The sequence below is a fragment of the Carex rostrata genome, chromosome 1 (genome assembly GCF_964058835.1).
Source record: "Carex rostrata chromosome 1, lpCarRost1.2, whole genome shotgun sequence".
Classification (NCBI taxonomy): domain Eukaryota; kingdom Viridiplantae; phylum Streptophyta; class Magnoliopsida; order Poales; family Cyperaceae; genus Carex; species Carex rostrata.
In genome coordinates, this window is record NC_135918.1 from 5475469 (window position 1) to 5493638 (window position 18170).

The 18170-nt window shown below is 33.3% G+C and overlaps 1 protein-coding gene across 2 annotated transcripts; it reads left to right on the top strand.

The window, feature by feature from the left end:
- The first annotated feature begins 5499 nt into the window (after positions 1 to 5499).
- On the top strand, positions 5500 to 10561 carry LOC144553905 (uncharacterized). 2 transcript variants are annotated; one of them, XM_078302088.1, is made up of 5 exons: positions 5500 to 6114; positions 8316 to 8352; positions 8440 to 8676; positions 8771 to 8818; positions 9855 to 10561. In XM_078302088.1, exons 1-5 carry the CDS (start codon positions 5813 to 5815, stop codon positions 10329 to 10331), a joined length of 1101 nt encoding a protein of 366 aa, XP_078158214.1. In that variant the 5' UTR covers positions 5500 to 5812; the 3' UTR covers positions 10332 to 10561. The 2 variants fall into 2 exon arrangements, with proteins under 2 accessions (XP_078158214.1, XP_078158218.1); XM_078302092.1 differs by having other exon boundaries at positions 5538 to 6114; positions 9862 to 10561.
- The last annotated feature ends 7609 nt before the right edge of the window (positions 10562 to 18170 follow it).

An 18170-nucleotide genomic window follows, 5' to 3' on the forward strand; every position in this document is an offset into this window, starting at 1 on the left:
TGACTTTTCTATTGCAACTCATTTAAAATTTATAAAATTTCTCATTTTATCTTTTCTTAACAAATAAAAAAATATGTAGTATGTGTATGGAAAATATTCTGTCTTCCTAACTTGTTGGTGTTCAAGAAAAAGTGATCCACTTCTACTTGCGATGCATATACGGTAGCATTTAGATGTGTGCTTGTGGGTGTTAAATAATTAAATTAAAAAAAACAAATAATTTGCTTACAAAAATTAACCAATTTAGAAGACTAAAATTGGTACTTAATAAATATAAAATGATCATTAATATAACAGTAAAAAAATTAGATAAATTTCTGATGTTTTTAAACTTAAAAAGGTAAATATGATATTATAAATTTTAGAGAAGGAAATACTTAAATGAAGTTTTTTAGGAATATGCATAAAATTATTTTTAAATAAAAAAAAACAGCAAAAAAAAGATAAAAATTTTCCATGGAATCCACCAATTGGAGAGGTGTATAAGAGGCTGCACCAGGCTTTAGCAAGTGTGATGGGATTGGGATTTGAGAAAAGGCCACAGCAATTGAGTGCAAGTATTGTACCTCGCCTCTCAATCTTTAATCAGCTTGCCATCATTGGATTCTGACACCGTACCAGTACCTCCACCTCTCCTTTAAAATATATCCCCTAGAGTAGAGCCTAGTCTTCTGGTTCATTTTTTTTTTTCTCCTTTTTTTTAACCTAAACGATTTTCATCGCTGCTTATTCCCATTTTGGTGGAATAGGGAATTCGTATCCTCCGTATTAACTTTTGATTCTTTTGAGTTAATGAATCTTGATCATTCAATCTGATTTAAGATTCATGTAGACTAAATTTGTACTAATATTGAGAGCCCCTATATCATAAGCAGAGATCGGATTGACTCCGTTTAAAATCAGACGGTTGAGATTTATTAACTCAAAAGATTCATTTTTGAGTTAATGCAGAGGATACTCATTTATAGGATCGATACTCTTCAAATTCTTGCTCTCCCAATGCTATTCTCTCTATCTCTCTCCTCTCTCTCTCTCTCACACATGATTCTCTTTATTTCTCTTCTTCTTTGAAGAGAGATATATATAAAGAGAAAAAAAAATAGCAGGAGGCTGCTTTTCTAGCAAGAAAAACAACCAATACGGATCCTGTTTTGGTATTTGATATTTGTCATTCTAGCACAACCCAATCTCCTTGTGGTTCGTGGTTCGCAGTTGCTTAAATTAAGATAGAATTAGACAGCCTAGTACTGGAAAGAACATGTACTTCATCGTAGAGAATCATTTTTATTTTTTGTTTCTAACATTTCATAACACTTAGAAACATGGTAGTAAGTAATTAGGGAAATTTCATTGGAGATATTTTGGGGATCCTTGCGGGTATGGAGGATTGGGGCAATATTCATCGTCTAATGTATAGAGAGGAGGACCCACTTAGAAGGGAAGAGTTTGAATCTGATTGACTATTGATATTGTGTGTTAAGAACTGACTTGATTGACTCTTATCTCTTTTACTATTTGAGTTTTTTTTTATTTAGATATTAATAACCTTTTATAGCTATGTTTATTGTTAGTTTGCATATGTAGTACTAAATGTTATGTGCAGTTTTGTGGTAGCATTTTAGATAATTGTTTGCTGCTTGTAATATATTCTTAATTGTTATGTATAAATACTTGATATGTATTTCTTATTTTGCATATAGATCAGGTAATCTTATGCATTATAAAAAAGCTTTAATAAAAATCAGATGACTGATCCACTTTTTTTCAAAAAAAAAATTAGGAAAATTTTGAATATTAGAAACACCTCTACGACCTGATATTGAGATAAGTGTCGGTGATTGTTTCGGTCAATAATAAAAAAATATATAAATTAAATATACCACTATATAATTATTCTACTAAATAATAAAATAAAAAGCTTACGGTGAGATAAATGCTTTCTGTGAAAACAGATGTAGCCACGCTATTTAAGCTGTGGACCATCCGATCTGATCAAACGGCCTTGATTGATGACTAATGGATCGGTTGGACTGTTCTTGAATATTAGAAGAAAGAATGAACTATTTGACAATCAATTGTTTTATATAAAGATATGATTTTGTTCGCTCTTTGATATTGCAATCATCACAGGCAGTATTAATTGCCACAATATATTAATTATCAACTGATTCCATCATCATTATTTGTTATGATAACGGTGTTAATCAAATCAAACTGTCTCACTAAAATACAAATCGTTCACATCAAAGTGATCGATGCTGGTAGATATTACACCAAACATATATAATCTTATTCCCTGTTTGCATTATTCATCTCCTTTTTCAATATCAATCAATAAAATACATAGGATAAACTATCCAACGACAATAACTGCTCCTTAGTTATCTATTTGGATCATCAAATGTATGGGGCCGTGATTTGAGAGAAAATTTGATGTTTCCCAAATGTATAAATGGCATAAAAACGACCTCCCAAATTTATGCTACCAAAAAGATGTACAAGTATAAGTCGCATAAAAACGACCTGTTATAAATTGCAAGAGATGAGAAAATGACGCGATGTAAGGTTGCGTGGCACATGCGAACTGCCCAACTGAAATCTCCATCACTTCGCACATCACACTATTGCTCAGTCGGCGTTCGATATTTTTTGGGACCATAGGTGAATGAATTCGTATCCTCTGCATTTACTCAAAAGAGAATATTTTGAGTTAATGAATTATAATCATTCGATTTGTTTTAAGATTCGTACAGACTAGATCTACACTACTATTAAAGATTTCCTATATCATAAGTGGGTGTTGGATAGGTTCCGTTTAAAATCAGATGGTTAAAATTTATTTTTGAGTTAGTGCAGAGGATACGCATTCATAGGTGAATAGGTCCATAGCAGGAGAATAAAATTGTAATTAATAACATATAGTCAAGAAAATTACTGTTATATCAGGTCTGTCAATTATGTGACGCGACTTGACGCTCCAAAATAACTTGCTGTGTAAATTGATTTGATCATGTCACGTGATTAATTTTTCTAAAATTGTTTCTTTATTTTAAAATATTTTAGCAATTTTTTATTTTTTAGCATCTTTTTCTATGAAGTAATTTTAATCTTGAAACAAAATGATTAAAGGTGAATATATAATAATCAACTGTGTTTTTAGTGAATACATAATAAAAATAATTTGGAAGACAAATTTAGCAAACCCTGTATAGAAACATTGTTAGCCCACCTCCTCTAGAATTTCTCGTAATTAGAGAACTAAATTTTGAAAGTCTAACGCTTTTAGTTTCTATGTTTTTTTTTTTTTTCTTTCCTTCAAGTTTTAATGATAGAGATGTAATACTGCACCCATTGCATTCTATATTTCTATGTGTGTGATATTATTTTTTTTCGAAAAAATGTGCATACTTGTAGAGTTTTTTTTATTAAAAATAAAAATTTACAAGTTTTATTTTTAATTATTTAAAAAAATGTTTTATTTTTAATTATTCAAAAAGGTTTAGCACTTGAACTTACTTACAAAAATAACTTACAAGTTAAACATAAATACTTGCGTGTATAAATAAGATATCTTATTTAGGCATTATTTTTCAAAACTAGCGCTGAATCGTAGAAACTGAATTACTTTATTACAATTTGCGTTCATGTAAGATATATTAGAAACTGAATTAATTTGAATTACCTTGTTACAATTTGCGTCAAGCTAGATATATATTACAAACTTTCAGATTTTGCATCTCAAGTTTAACACGTGTTACGACAGTAATTAATTTGATGATTTTGATAATTGTCAAAAATAATTTTTCGATTTGACATCTAATATTTGAAATGTGATTTACACTATAATTTTATTGTTTTATATGAAAATTATAGAATTTGAAATCCCTTTAACCGATAATCAAACTATTATAATTTGTTGTGATTTATATTTAACGGCCTTTCATAAATACAAAACAACATCTAATTTGTAAGAAGATATATATATATATATATATATATATATATATATATATATATATACACACACTACCAATCTTTAAAGACCAACAATATGCTTACAAATACTTTTCTATTTTTTATTTTTTATTTGATTTGAAAATATTGTCAAGTGAATTCATTCCTAGTAGGTTCCATCCATTTTTTTTTTTCTATTTACTTTTTAAAATTGTCGCACGTTGATGAATTCAATCCTCGGTGGCACTAGAATGTATTTAGTGCTCTCCCCGTTAATAAAATTTTAAAAATAATAACACTGATGGCATAAACGTCAATAAAAATATGACTTTAATGCCAAGTCATCACTTAAATTTTTACTGAATCTTTTCCGGCGCCACTGTATAATGAATTCCACGCTGGACTTCTAAGTCCTAATCCATAAAGATAATGCCCTCAAAAAATAACATAAAAGGAAAAAAAGAAGAAAAAGAAAGAGAGCGAAAGCCGGAGGTAAAGAGAACTTTTTTGTTTTTTTAATTATAATATATGGAGGAATTTCATGTATATCCCTCAAACACATTAAAATTCCGTATTTCTCTCTCTTTCTTTTTTTTTTTGCAAATTTTTTTTAAAAAAAAATCCACAAACTTACTTAATAAATTTTCTATTTAAACTCATTTTAAATTTATAAAACATTCATTTTACTTTTTATTAAAAAAAAGTGTATATAGTCAACGTAAGAAAATTATTTTGTCTTCTAACTGATTGGTTTCCGAACATAAATAATTAATTTCTCTACTTCTGACACATACATAGTAGCATTCGGACATATGCTTATGTGTGCGCATTACAAATAAGAAAATAAATAAGTTTCTCTGAAACCCGATCAATTAGAAAACTAAATATTTCTCTTAAATACGTTACATATTTTCTTTTCCTTTTTATAAAGGTTAAAATTAGTACTTTACAAATTTAAAACAAGTTTTAATAGAAAATCAATATATAAAATGATTTGTGACTTGTGAGCTTTTAAAATTTAGAATGATAATTAGGCTGTGGCTAATTTGCTGCCGGCGGTGCTGCCGCCTTTTTTTATTTTGTGATGTCCAAACAACAAATTCAAACCGTTAGATGTTTAATCTATATTATAATCTACTTGGAGACCAAATTTTACATTTTTTGGAATTTTTTTACTATTTATTAAGCTAGTTTGAAAACCGCTGATTTCAGTAAATTTCTGTAACATTGAAATCAGTGGTTTTCAAACCAGCTTAATAAATAGTAAAAAAATTCCAAAAAATGTAAAATTTGGTCTCCAAGTAGATTATAATATATATTAAACATCTAACGGTTTGAATTTGTTGTTTGGACATCAAAAAAAAAAGGGGGGGCAGCACCTCCGGCTAAAATGCTGCCGGCAGCAAATTAGCCGGACCCATGATAAATATGATATCATGAATTTTAGAGGAGTAAACGTAATTTTAAGGTTATTGAAGGGTATACATGAAATTCCCCTTAACAAAATAGTACTGCACAAGATGATCGTCACAGAAAAACCCCACTCCAGTACCATCTATCTCTCCTCCGCTCTCTTTCTTACCCTTTCTCCCAGGAACGTGTCCCCGAATTCGAGCATTTCACAAAAAAATTCATAAAGCCCTCAAACTCCGATGAGAAGAAAGCGAAGAATGTATCCCGATCAAAAAAGCAAGAAATAAATAAAAGCAAAAGTGAAAGAAAAACGGATATATAGAAAAGGAAACCTTCACTGGTTGCCTCCTTTCCCTCACTAGAGACCTCGCTAGAGAAAAAGAACCAAAACCAATTTCAGAAAAAACTACCCAAAGAGAGATAGAGAGCAAAAAAGGTCGAAGCAATGGGGGGTGTGACGTCATCGATGGCGGCGAAACTGGCCTTCTTCCCGCCTCAACCTCCTACTTACGAGCTTGAAGAGGAGGCGGGGTCGGGCCTTATCACGATGAGTCGCTTTCCTCATCGAGAAAATGTCGAGATCATGCGACTCACCACTCGACGAAGCCAGAAAATCGTAGCGGTCTATGTGCGCCACCCGATGGCCGTTTCGACCGTGCTCTACTCGCATGGAAACGCCGCGGATTTGGGGCAGCTCTACGATCTGTTTCTCCAGCTTTCGTTTCATCTCAGAGTGAATCTCCTTGGGTATGTGTGAATTTTTTGTTTAATTTTCTGGTTTCTTGAATTTTTGATGCAATCTGGTTTACTCCCATTCAGATCAGAGAGACCTCATTTGGGCTTTCTCCAGCTTTTGCGTCTTTTACTTGCTTTTGGTTGGGTTTTATAGAAATAATTCAATTGATTGAAGGATTGCTGGTTGACTTTCCTTGGAAAAATTTTCGAATTGGATATGGGGTCTGATTAGGATTTGTTGGTTTGGTTCCTATTTTGGTCTTCCATCTGTTTGGAAGGTAAGATGCAGATCAAGCGGTATTAAAGTCCCGTGGATTTTATTGGTTTTTTTTTTCCTCCTTTGGGAAATTCTCAATTTCTGTACATAAAAACTACAGGATAACTAGGTGTCCTGATTTTTTAGCTCCAGTTTTAGCTAAAAATCACGCATTAGGCCGTTTTCAAATTGAGATTGGTATGCAAAATTTGTGCTAATGGGTTCCAACTCTGCAACCCTGCTTCATTGATTGTACTCCGTGCTGTCTATGCTGCTATTCTTTTAACTCTGTAATTGTGATTCTTCATGATTGGTTTGTGCAATTTCTGAATCTAAACAGCTTTGATGATTCAGTTTAACATCATAAGAATTTTCTGTGTAAACTTAGAAGTAGGTTAATACTGCTATTGTTGGAATTTACTGCTTAATGAATGAAAGATAGCAATCTGTGAGACCAAGTAGTAGGTCAAAACTGCTATTTGATTGAATTTAATCTTGGTGTGTGATTGAATTTAATTATGAAGCCTACTTCCTGTGCACAACTTAATAGTAGGTTTATCTTGCTTTATTTGAAAGAGTATTTCACTAATCTAACTATCTATTTTTTTAGCAATGCTTATCTTTTATGTTTTGTAAATATTTTGGAATTCCAAATATCCTTTAATTTTTGGATTTTGGAGAAATACGATAAGGATTGAAGGATAAAAATAATTATTGATTAATATAGATCATATATTTGCTTATCTATAGTCGAACAGGGGCAGTCCAAAAATCATTTGCAATAAATCTGGTAATATCGAGGTAAATTTTCCTTTTGCTACCTAATAGTATGATGATTACTTTAGATGCGTGTCTTTTTCTCAAGTGTCACACCATTAGAAAGACAGTTCTATCTCTAAATTAATCTTCTACTGCTTTTATCCCATATTAGCCAATGGCAGTTAACATAGGTGATTTTAATTGGGAACAAAAGGGGTTCATTGACCCCCATATTTTCATAAAAGCAACAATGTAAGTGCTCTTTATGAGTTTTACTGCAGAAACATTTTGAAGATGTCAATTGTTTACCCTGATATATGCATTGAACTTTGCTACTACTGACCCCCATAATCCCAAGACACAAAATTTAGTCCATCCCCTACGATAAATTTTTTTACTGCCACCAATTGTCAGCATCCCTTAAGATTGGGGGTCCTAAGTTTCTCATTTCTTAGGTTAGATTCATATTTTTCGGACTTCATTGGTTACAGAATTTATGATTTTACTGTTTCTGCCTCCTTGACGGGCTTGTTGGTTTTAACTCTTCTCTTGCAATAACCTATTCAATTACAATTGAGAAGTGACTCGAGCATGTTTCATCCCAGTATTCACCATCCAAAATGCATAACTAATGTCCACAGAAATAGAATTAATTTTCGATATGTAAGATCCTCACTATCGATACAATTTTTCTTCCGCAACAAAGGGATATCTTCAAGAGACCCAAAACCAGGAGTCATGTAGATCATTGAAAAATCAAAATCGATTTGCTTTATAAAAATAACACATTATTGACTTCTATGAAAAGCTCTCATGGGATTTAGCCAATTGTCTCAATTATAGGTTATTATAGAGTACCGCAAATATTTTTGGCGATAATTGTTCTAATTATTCTACTTCTTTCAAAAGCTCTCACGGGATTTATCCAATTGTCTCGATCATGGGGTATCATAGAGTACCGCAAATATTTTTGATGATAATTGTTCTGGTATTCTAAATATAAATAATTAACTTTTGCTTTCTAATTTTGGCTCTTCAGTACATTATGTTTTATTTTAATCTAATTATTTCATTATGGTGGATTCAATGGCCAGGAACAACTTCTGTAAATTTTGTTAATGATAATTTTTTTAAACAAATTTGTTTTCCTGTTCACCCTGTATGCTCAAAATCTAATGGCACCTTTCTATTACTTCAGGTATGACTATTCAGGATATGGCCAGTCGTCAGGCAAGGTAAACTTCCTTTTTCTGCCATTCAGACTTGCTCAATTCCACTTCTATACCTAGTTTAACTTAATTTAGCTTTTAATTTATTTATAGCCAAGCGAGAATAACACATATGCTGACATAGAGGCAGCATACAAGTGTCTCATAGAGAAGTTTGGTGCAAAAGAGGAAGAGATTATCCTCTATGGCCAGTCAGTTGGAAGTGGACCCACTGTTGATCTGGCTAGTCGCTTGCCTAACTTAAGAGCTGTTGTTTTACATAGCCCCATTTTGTCGGGCTTGCGTGTCATGTACCCTGTGAAACGCACCTATTGGTTCGACATTTACAAGGTTAGCAATGTCGATATCCTCTTTGTTTTATATTAATCAAATTTTTTTGGTCATGCTGTCATGATGCTGACTTTGATCTCTTTTATGATTGCAGAATATTGACAAGATCCCTAATGTAAACTGCCCTGTGCTCATAATTCATGTAGGTATTTTCAAATTTAAAATTTTATTTTGTTGTTTTGTGGTGGTCTTATCTTTCTTTAAGCCTGTCTTACTATTTAGGTATAGGGTCATGTTCTGTAAATTATGTTGGCAATTTGAATATTGTGATAAATGTGCATCATAGAAAAATACCAAGTTCCTAACAATTTATACCTAAAATGTTTTTGTTATGGCTATCATTGTTGACTATTTGTATAAAGCTATCTAGTCCTTTCCACCATGTGTTCTTAAATCAATTGTGTGGTTGGAGTATGTTTAAGTACGTTATTGGTAAATTTTGTTTACCTTTATAGAAAGGTATGTATGTAAGTGAGAATACGAGAACTTTCTTTTTACTGATCAACAGCAATTTTTGTTACAATCAAGATTTGCTTAGTTGGCTAGTTGCCTAGTAAAAGCTACATGTCTTGTACTTGCGATCCCAAATAGCTGTTTATAAATCATTCTAGCAGGCAATATTAAGTTTATCTCATTCTTTATTTCTTAAATAATTAACGTCTTTATAAGAGAAATGATAATGAAATGAAAAATGCCTACTGACAATGTTAATTATTTTCTTTATGTCATATAATTAATCTATCATAACCTAGAATTGAAGGGTATATTTGGTTTATTTATCGGAGGACTTATTTGATATAACTCTGTTATTCATTCTTTTGTCCGGTCAACTACTCTCATTAAGTAGTCTAGTAAAACATTATATGTGAAGCATTTTCATTTCTATCTTTTGTTTTGAATAGGGTATATGTGAGATTTAATAAAGCAATTTTTTTTTCTGGTTAATCTGATTAGAGCAAAAGAACATATTAACTTTGCTTGAAACATATCTCAATTGATCTGTGTACTATTATGAAATAATACTAGTATGTACCGGAAAACTAGTATTCTGATCTTTGATGTAGTAACCAGACCTATATAATAAAATGAAGGGATGCTGAAGCTTCCACATTATTTATATTGGAATTGTTCAAAATGTATATAGATTAATTCATTACTATGTTTATTTTTTACTCCAGGGAACAGCTGATGATGTGGTGGATTGTTCGCATGGCAAACAGCTATGGGAGCTGTGCAGAGAGAAATATGAACCCTTATGGATAAAGGGTGGCAAGCACTGTGACTTGGAGCTCTTCCCGGAGTACATCAAGCACCTAAAGAAATTTGTCACCACTGTTGAAAAGCCTCGATCTGAAAGGCCTATCTGGCGTATAAACACCACTGACAGGGTAGAACCCTCTAGAAGGAGCACTGACTGTCACGAGCCGCCTAGGAAGAGTACTGACCGCAAGCTCAAGCTGAGGAACAAGGAGCCCCCTAAAACTGAACATAGGTACAGTAGTGTGGATGGTTTTGACAAAATAAAGTTTTCGTTGGACCATTTCGAGAAGTCGCGGCGGAGTGTGGATTGCTTAGAGAGACCAAGAAAAAATATGGATCAGATTGAAAGGGGGAGGAAGAGTGTTGATAGGTTGGATAGGATCTGGGCTGGGTGAGTAGGAAAAGGGTAAACAAAATAGAAAATGTTTTATTTTAAAAAACCCCTTGTAAAATTTTACATAATTGGGTTTGCTGTTGGTTGTGTTGTGGAGATTTTTTCTGTTGTCTGTATTAATTTATGTTTGGATGGTAATGTACTTTGTGTGGATGTTAACATCAATATTGGGCTGCTGACATGGAGATTGGGAAAGGCATTATAACAAATGTTTAGGGGTTTTAAGTCCAATTGAATCGTTTGTGCATATCCGTTGTGATACTGTTATTTTCTCCTTTTCTGATCTGAAATTGAGCTGTCATGTGGGTCTGAAAATAGAAAGTTGAATCTTTTTAATGACGGTGACATCGTCTTGAATCCTGATACATGTTTCCGAAAAGGATGGGAACTTGATGTCCTGCCAGGTGCCAGTTTAATTTATGGCTTGATGATTAGATCATGCACTGAGCATTGTTGTGGAACTTATGATTAGCTATTGACAAGATAATTTGTGCTTATTTGGATCTCTATTCTCTCCTGATGCTTTTTTCTCTTGCACTTTTTCTCATATATTGTGGTCGAGAAGTTGGTAAAAATATAACTAATTAGACACATGAAATATGTAATGGGAATCAATCTTTGATCTAAGAAAATTCTAACTATCCGGAAGAGGGAAAGGTAAAAATTAATATATTTTTGACGCGCTATGCTTTATATAAAAATGACCAGCTTGCGCTGAAATCTTTGTTCCAGGGACCTTGGTCATCTCACCAGCAAATATTTTGAGATTGAATTCTCGGCATATATCTAAATTATTGGTGGATATTTATGTAAAATTTGTAAAACAAAGTATTTCCATCTCATTTGTTGATGAAGAGTGCTTTCAATTTCATGATACAAGTTTACATTCATAAAATTAACATAGATTGCAAAATTCAATATGGCACATCTTTGGCAGCCAATAGCTACTAGCCCATATATAAACCATTTATGGCTATGAGGTAGGCCGATCTGAGAGCTCTAAAATCTAAATTCTGCTGAGAATTTCTTGTAGCACTGTATGAATAAGTTGAGCCTGGACCTATGAGTGGGTCCGATGAATAATAAGAGCTTAGATTAGCCGTTAATGATTTGTAGTATAGGGCTCGGCAGTGTTACATATTTGCACCAAGTTATGAACTAAATCCTATCAAATTAATTAGATATTTGCAATCAAATTAAAAAAAGCTACCATTTTTAGATATTTACTTGCAGCAATCTCAACACGGATTAATAATAGGGGTGCAAACAGATCAGATATTATCCATCTGTATTGTATCCTGATCCGTATCTGAAAATTAAATACGAATATCTGATATCCGAATTTCCGTGCAAACATGGATATAATTTTAAATTCTAATTATCCGTATTCGAATAGTAAATATATATTATGAAAATAATTATGTAATTCACAATTATAAAAAATAGATATCCGTATCCGTATTCGAAAAATAAAAATAAATATGGATATGATTTTACCACTATCCGATCCGTATCTGATCCGTTTGCACACTAACTAATAATTTGGATATAAGAACTCGAGCCCTGGGTATTCGAAATGATTTGAACTAGGGATGAATCACCTATTTGAGAATTCTTTTAACTTACAAATACTCGAATTGATGTTTTTTTTGTACACCATTTTCAAGTCATTAACTAGTTGACCGCATTGCGGATTCGTAATGATCTGATTGTATAGCCCGGCTTTAGGAACTGGGAATAGACCCAAAGTAAGGAGAAGAAATCGAGTTCGTGTTCTCTGAGGTATCTCAAGTTTTGCTTGACCGACGTGTAGGGTGACAATTCGGGGATAGCCCAGGGCCAGTATTATTTCTGCTTCAAGATTCGTGTATAACGTATTTGAACGGTTGAGATTTTCCAAAAAAAACACTCAAAGTTTGAGATATGTCAGAGGATGCGAATTCGGAGATTTCTCGCTCCTGACTGGCCGACTCATGAGCCTAAAGATTTAAAAATATTGAAATCCCGCTTTAAAATAGCTTGGGAACATCCAAAAATAGAGCGCGAGCGACCACAAATAGCGCCTGAGGCTTTCCAGTTTAGAGATGATCAAGTCTATCTGCACCGAAGGAAAAGAGCAAGAAGAATCAAAGAAAGGTGAATTCTTTCTTTCCGAGCGGAAAGGAGTGCATTTTCCCTTTCTCCTTCTCTCTCTTGCTCTCTCTCGCGCGCTCTCTCTCTTCCTCTCCTCATAGAACTAGCAGAAGTACGTGTTTGTTTTGCTCTCTCCTTTCTTTTTGCTGATATTTCGCAATTATCGAAAATTTCTATCTGAATTGTCATAAATTGTCGTTTCTAATGATTTTTTTGGTGTGAAAGCTTTGTTCTTGAGGTCGTTTGTAACAGAATTGTTCTACCTTTGTTGAATATCCTGTTTACCAAGATGGAGGAATTTGTACAGGATGACCTATTATGAAAAATCAATGTGATTATTAATCATTTTCATTGGATCTATGGGGGGCACAATTTTTTCTTGTTATCGTTTGAGCCAGAATTTTCTATTTCCTCCGTTGAATTTTATTTCTTACAAAAAATTAAGGAAATTTTGGATTCTTGTTTTGATAATTATTTGCAGATACCCAAAGAAACCAATTTGAGGTGTACTAGATTTCTTCTCCTTCTGTTCCCATTTAATTTGACAAATCTATGATAGAGAACTCAATCAATGGAGAACCTATACAAGGATGATACAAACTCTTAGCTGAGATGTGTCGGATCATCTAAGACACTTTATCACCTGTCATTCTGTCAGACCCTTCACAGACACCCATTATTCCCTTAACCAAACTCAAAATTACACCCTCTAACCCGAACTCGAATCAGGCATCTATGACCATGTCTATCACTGGGGACCACACCTCCATGAAAGGTTTGGAGTCGAGTCATGAGATTGGTCTTACTGGTAAGGTGCAAACGGGCTCGGGTTCCATGACAAACAAAAGGGGCATGCGATCCAAGCATATGGCCATATCTGAAATGCTCAAAATAGTGAAGGAGGCTGTCAGGAAGCGGTTTGCGGCCCCACCTTCCAGAGGTAGAACGGTGGTCAAAACAGTGAAGTCGTCCTCGAGGCCGAACAAGAAGAGACACTGGCTGAAGTACTTCGACCGTGGGGTGAGGCAGGTGGGAGTACTGGATGATTCCTGTGAGGCTGACTGGTCGCCAGATATAATAGAACTGATCCGGTGGAAGAAGATGGCGAGCAGGGTTCGATGCCCGATACACAAAGCAATTAATGAATCCAGTAAGGTTGACATTTCGAAGCCGTTACTGTGATACTGTGAAGACCATTGGGGCCAGGAGTCTCACTGTGAAGCAATTAAAAGTTGTTTGCATGCATGACTGCTTTATTCCATGTTGTTTTTGAAGTGCTTAAATTGAACAGCTTTAATTTGCTGGACATCTCAAATTATTTAATTTTGAACATGCTTGAGTGTAGTTGAGACTTGAGAGTACTGATCTCAATATGTTCTTTGTTTTTTTTTTTCTTTTTCTTCAGTGAATAGATAGTCTGTGTGAATGAATATATGACTTATTCAAGATACTAAAAACAATTGAATGAGTATCTGACTTATTTAATAAATGTCCCACTAAGAAAAATACTAGACTTGATTGGCATGGACTCTGTTATACAATTCTAGAGCTATGTTATAAGAGCTATGTTATACTTTGTGTTATCTATACGACGTATACAAATAGTCTTTTGTATTTTCCAAATTTAGCCTACTATATCATTGAGAATATTAAGGTGGGTATTTTGAAGTTAATTATTCTTTTACTGAATCAGAGTAATGTTGGGCACTCTACCATGTCTTTAGACTACACGGCAGATCTGATATGTCTCATTTTTAGGGGTACAGATCATATTGTACAAGCAGAGTTAAAGTTCAAAGATTTCATTACCAATAGAACGATTATCAGCAATAAACTAAGTATCATGCAGAGAATAGGACACAAGGAAAATACAAGGCTTCTTGTTGCTCTTGCAAACAAATTTTCTGTCTAGCTAGCAAGTAACAGCTGTTTCTGAAGACAAGCCCATCCTCCTTTGACAAATGCAACTCCTCAGACAGGCGCCGGTCGAGGTTGAATCTCGGTGCACCACAGCATGGCTGACTTAGCACTCCTATTGCGAACCTTTGCAATTCAGGGCATGAGTACCCCCCATGCATTTTCCACCATGTTACTGCAATACCAAATAACCCATTTGAAGTTTTAATTCTTTTTATTTCTGAAGTTAACATCTCTTTATTTCTCAAGCGGGGGAAGGTAATTTACCAAGCAGGTTACAATTGTTAACTCTCTCATTAATTATCACAAGAGAATTGAATGCTGATAACCCATTCAAATCTCTCTGATCTGCTCAATTGGACTCACTCAAAATAGGATTAAGCAGCCATAAATAAAATAAAATCATGTAATTCCGAAAGAGGTAATGAACACTTAAGTAACAGGATTAAGCGCAGACAAATAATGGCAATTCAGATTTTTAATTGACGAAAATATATGATAATAGACTCTAGTTGTCCTGTATATGAACAAGTAAATACAACCCAACTATGAAAAATAAAAAGAAACTAAAGGGATAATGAGAAAACTGATCCGGTTGTGAAGCGAAATGAGAAATGAGATAATAGTATTTAAGAGTATAGATAAATATAAGGAAGCAGCTAACAGTTCTCCGAAAATTTCCGGACTTTTTATACTAATTCTATAAACAAGTTCATTAGATCCTGTAATATTATGAAAACAATCATATAAACAAGTTCAATGGATGTTTTGCAGATGAAACCGCGTGGTCCCAGATGAAAACGCGTGAAAGCTGTTAAAAACGCGTGACAGCTGTTGAAAACGCGTGACAACTGTTGAGGACCACCTTCTGTGAACATACACATAGTATCCTTTAAACATACATATATTATTCTGTGAACATACACATATTATCCTGTAAACATACACATATTATTCTGTGAACATACATATTGTACTTGAAATTATGACAGTTGAAAGCGCGTCGGAACTAAGCTAAAAAGGGAAGACTTTTATACGCGGGAATTTTCGGGGGACTGTAGCCCGGGGACGTTACCTTTTCTCTAAATATAATTAGTTTATTATACCACTTTAAATGATTTCATGAGAATATATGAGTTTAGATCTACAAAGGAGGATTATTTGACTCGTTGTAAATACATTTTTTATTAATAAAATCATTAGTAAAAATTTAAAACTACTAACTTCAAAAAAGAGATGGTAAAAAATGATCATCCTCAAGTTATTCCCTCTCTTTTTTTCTTTTTCTTTTTTTAAAAAAGGCTGATTAGCCCGTTTCATTACCATGAAACTTCCCAGTCTTTACAAACATGCAACAGAAGAAAAAAAACATATGTGTCACAAGCACCAAAAGTTGACACACAGCTAAGAGAGTGAACACATAAATACAAAGCAAATACAAAGCAAACACAGCAGGATAGCTAAGAGTGTGAACACGTAGCAAACAATGTAAAACACCCCCTAGATAGAGTCACTGGAGATCCATTCCACTAGCTGGTCGGCCGCAGGTGGAGACACTTGGAGAGGCACTACATCTAAGTCCGGCGGGAGCCACTCATTGACCTCGGCCTTCAAGTTTTCCTTTAATTGACCTGTCCAGTATACCACAATAGAAATAATAGTTAGTACAACATTTCGACATGATTGGACAATGGAATTCCTAAAACAGAGGTCATTCCTTTGCTTCCAAATACACCAAATAACAGCACTAACAACTAATAAAAAAGCAGTCCTAGACTTGGAAGGTAATGAACTGGCAAAAGAAAGCATATCGTCTATAGAGTGCCATTGGTGTTTGAAATTCTGGCACTTGCCCATATAAAACCAAATAGTCTGAGCAAAAAAGCATCGGAAAAAAAGATGGTCAGAGTCCTCTGACAAGTGACAGAAATGGCATGTGGGATCCCCCTGCCAGCCTCTTTCCTGCAACTTGAGTTTGGTTAGGATTTTATTTTTGCTCATTAACCACATAAATGCTCGAATTTTAGGTGGAACTGGTAATTTCCACCAAAGGAATGGTTGAAGTGGTTGCTCACCCTGAAAATTAAAAAACAGATACATTGATTTGACAGTGTATTGTCCATGAAGATCTCATTGCCAAGCTACCTGGTCTAAATCATGAGTAAATGCCGTAGAGCTAATAATCTGTAAAATTTGTTGCCATTCCTGAAAAATGATCCCATGAAGAGATCGTCTAAATCGCAAACACTGCCCTTGAGTGGCTATCACTTCCTGGACAGTAACCTGAGGAGTAGTGCAGATATCGTATAATTGAAAAAGTGAATTTTGAGAGGACAATCTGCATACCAAGTGTCCTCCCAAAACGACACTGCCCCTTGGGAACCCGGTTGGTAAGACATACCTAAATTGCATACCTGCGAGATAAATTTATAGAAATATTTTTTTCTAAAAAAATTATAGAAATAAAACGTACTTTTAGTCAGTACCTCATTATTTTACAGTTTTAGGCATTAAATCATCTTATCCAACTTGCAAGTAATTGCAAGTGTTGATTTAATACGCATTCAATTATATGGATGTGGTCCATGTGGAACAACTACTATTTATCAATCTTACTAAAACTGTCACGTGAGCTTGTAATTAGTTTACAATTAACAAAATTACAAAATTACTACAATTGAATTTTAAATTAATTACAGGGATGAAAATATCTGAAATTGATTGTGAGGTAAATTTTTAATTTTCTAACTAAAGTTATCTTTTACAGTTTTAGAGATGATGAGATGCTCGGATTTACAGTTTTAGAGTCATTATTTAGAAATAAAAAAATAGTAAAATTTTCTCCTACAAAATTATCATACGTAAATAATTGTACATTACTTTTCGAATTCGCAGAAATAAAATTGACATCATAATACGGATACCTTAATTGAATTACAGTATCAAAGTTCTCATTTCCGGCAAGCGGTCTATTTCGGTCTTAAACTATTGACGCAGACATATCCTTTATGTTTTCTCTCAATTCACAAAATGTTGTTACGGCAGTACTAAACATGATTTGAACGAATTATTTAGATTTGAGCGGTTTACGAATCAATCTGCAGATTATTTGACATACTCAAATTATCACAAAATTTTTTCTAGTATATATATATATTATTTTACTTTCTTGTAAAATTAAGATTTTCAGTCCGTACTTAATATATAATTATAAATTATTTTCTCATTACAAATTGTTTATTTAGCCGAATCTTTCATGAATTATTATATTATCATTATGATTACGGTAGGTAAAAATAATGACAGATGATTTGATTTGATTTCATACAGTATATTAACTATATGAGAAGGGTTCAAATGCCTCCATTTTTTGTGCCTCCGTCATGTCTCCATTTTTAAAAACTTAAATAACTCAAAATTTAAAATTTAAACATCAAAATTAAACCGTTAGATGTGATCTATGTTATTTTCTCTATGTGTCCATAAAAAATTATCACATTTTGATTTTGCTTTTATGTGAATCAATAAGTTAAAAAATCAACCTCTAGAAATTGTCCACATTAGTATACATTTTTACAAGCTCAAGATCACAAACAAAATAAAGTTGAAATGTCATAATTTTTTACACATGCATAGATAAAATAATGTAGTTCATATCCAACGGTTTTATTTTGAATTTTAAGATTTAATTTTAAGTTATTAAAGTTTTTAAAAATAAAGGCAGAATAGAGACACAAAAAATGAAGATATTTGAACCCTCCTCTAACTATATATATTTTATATTTTATAT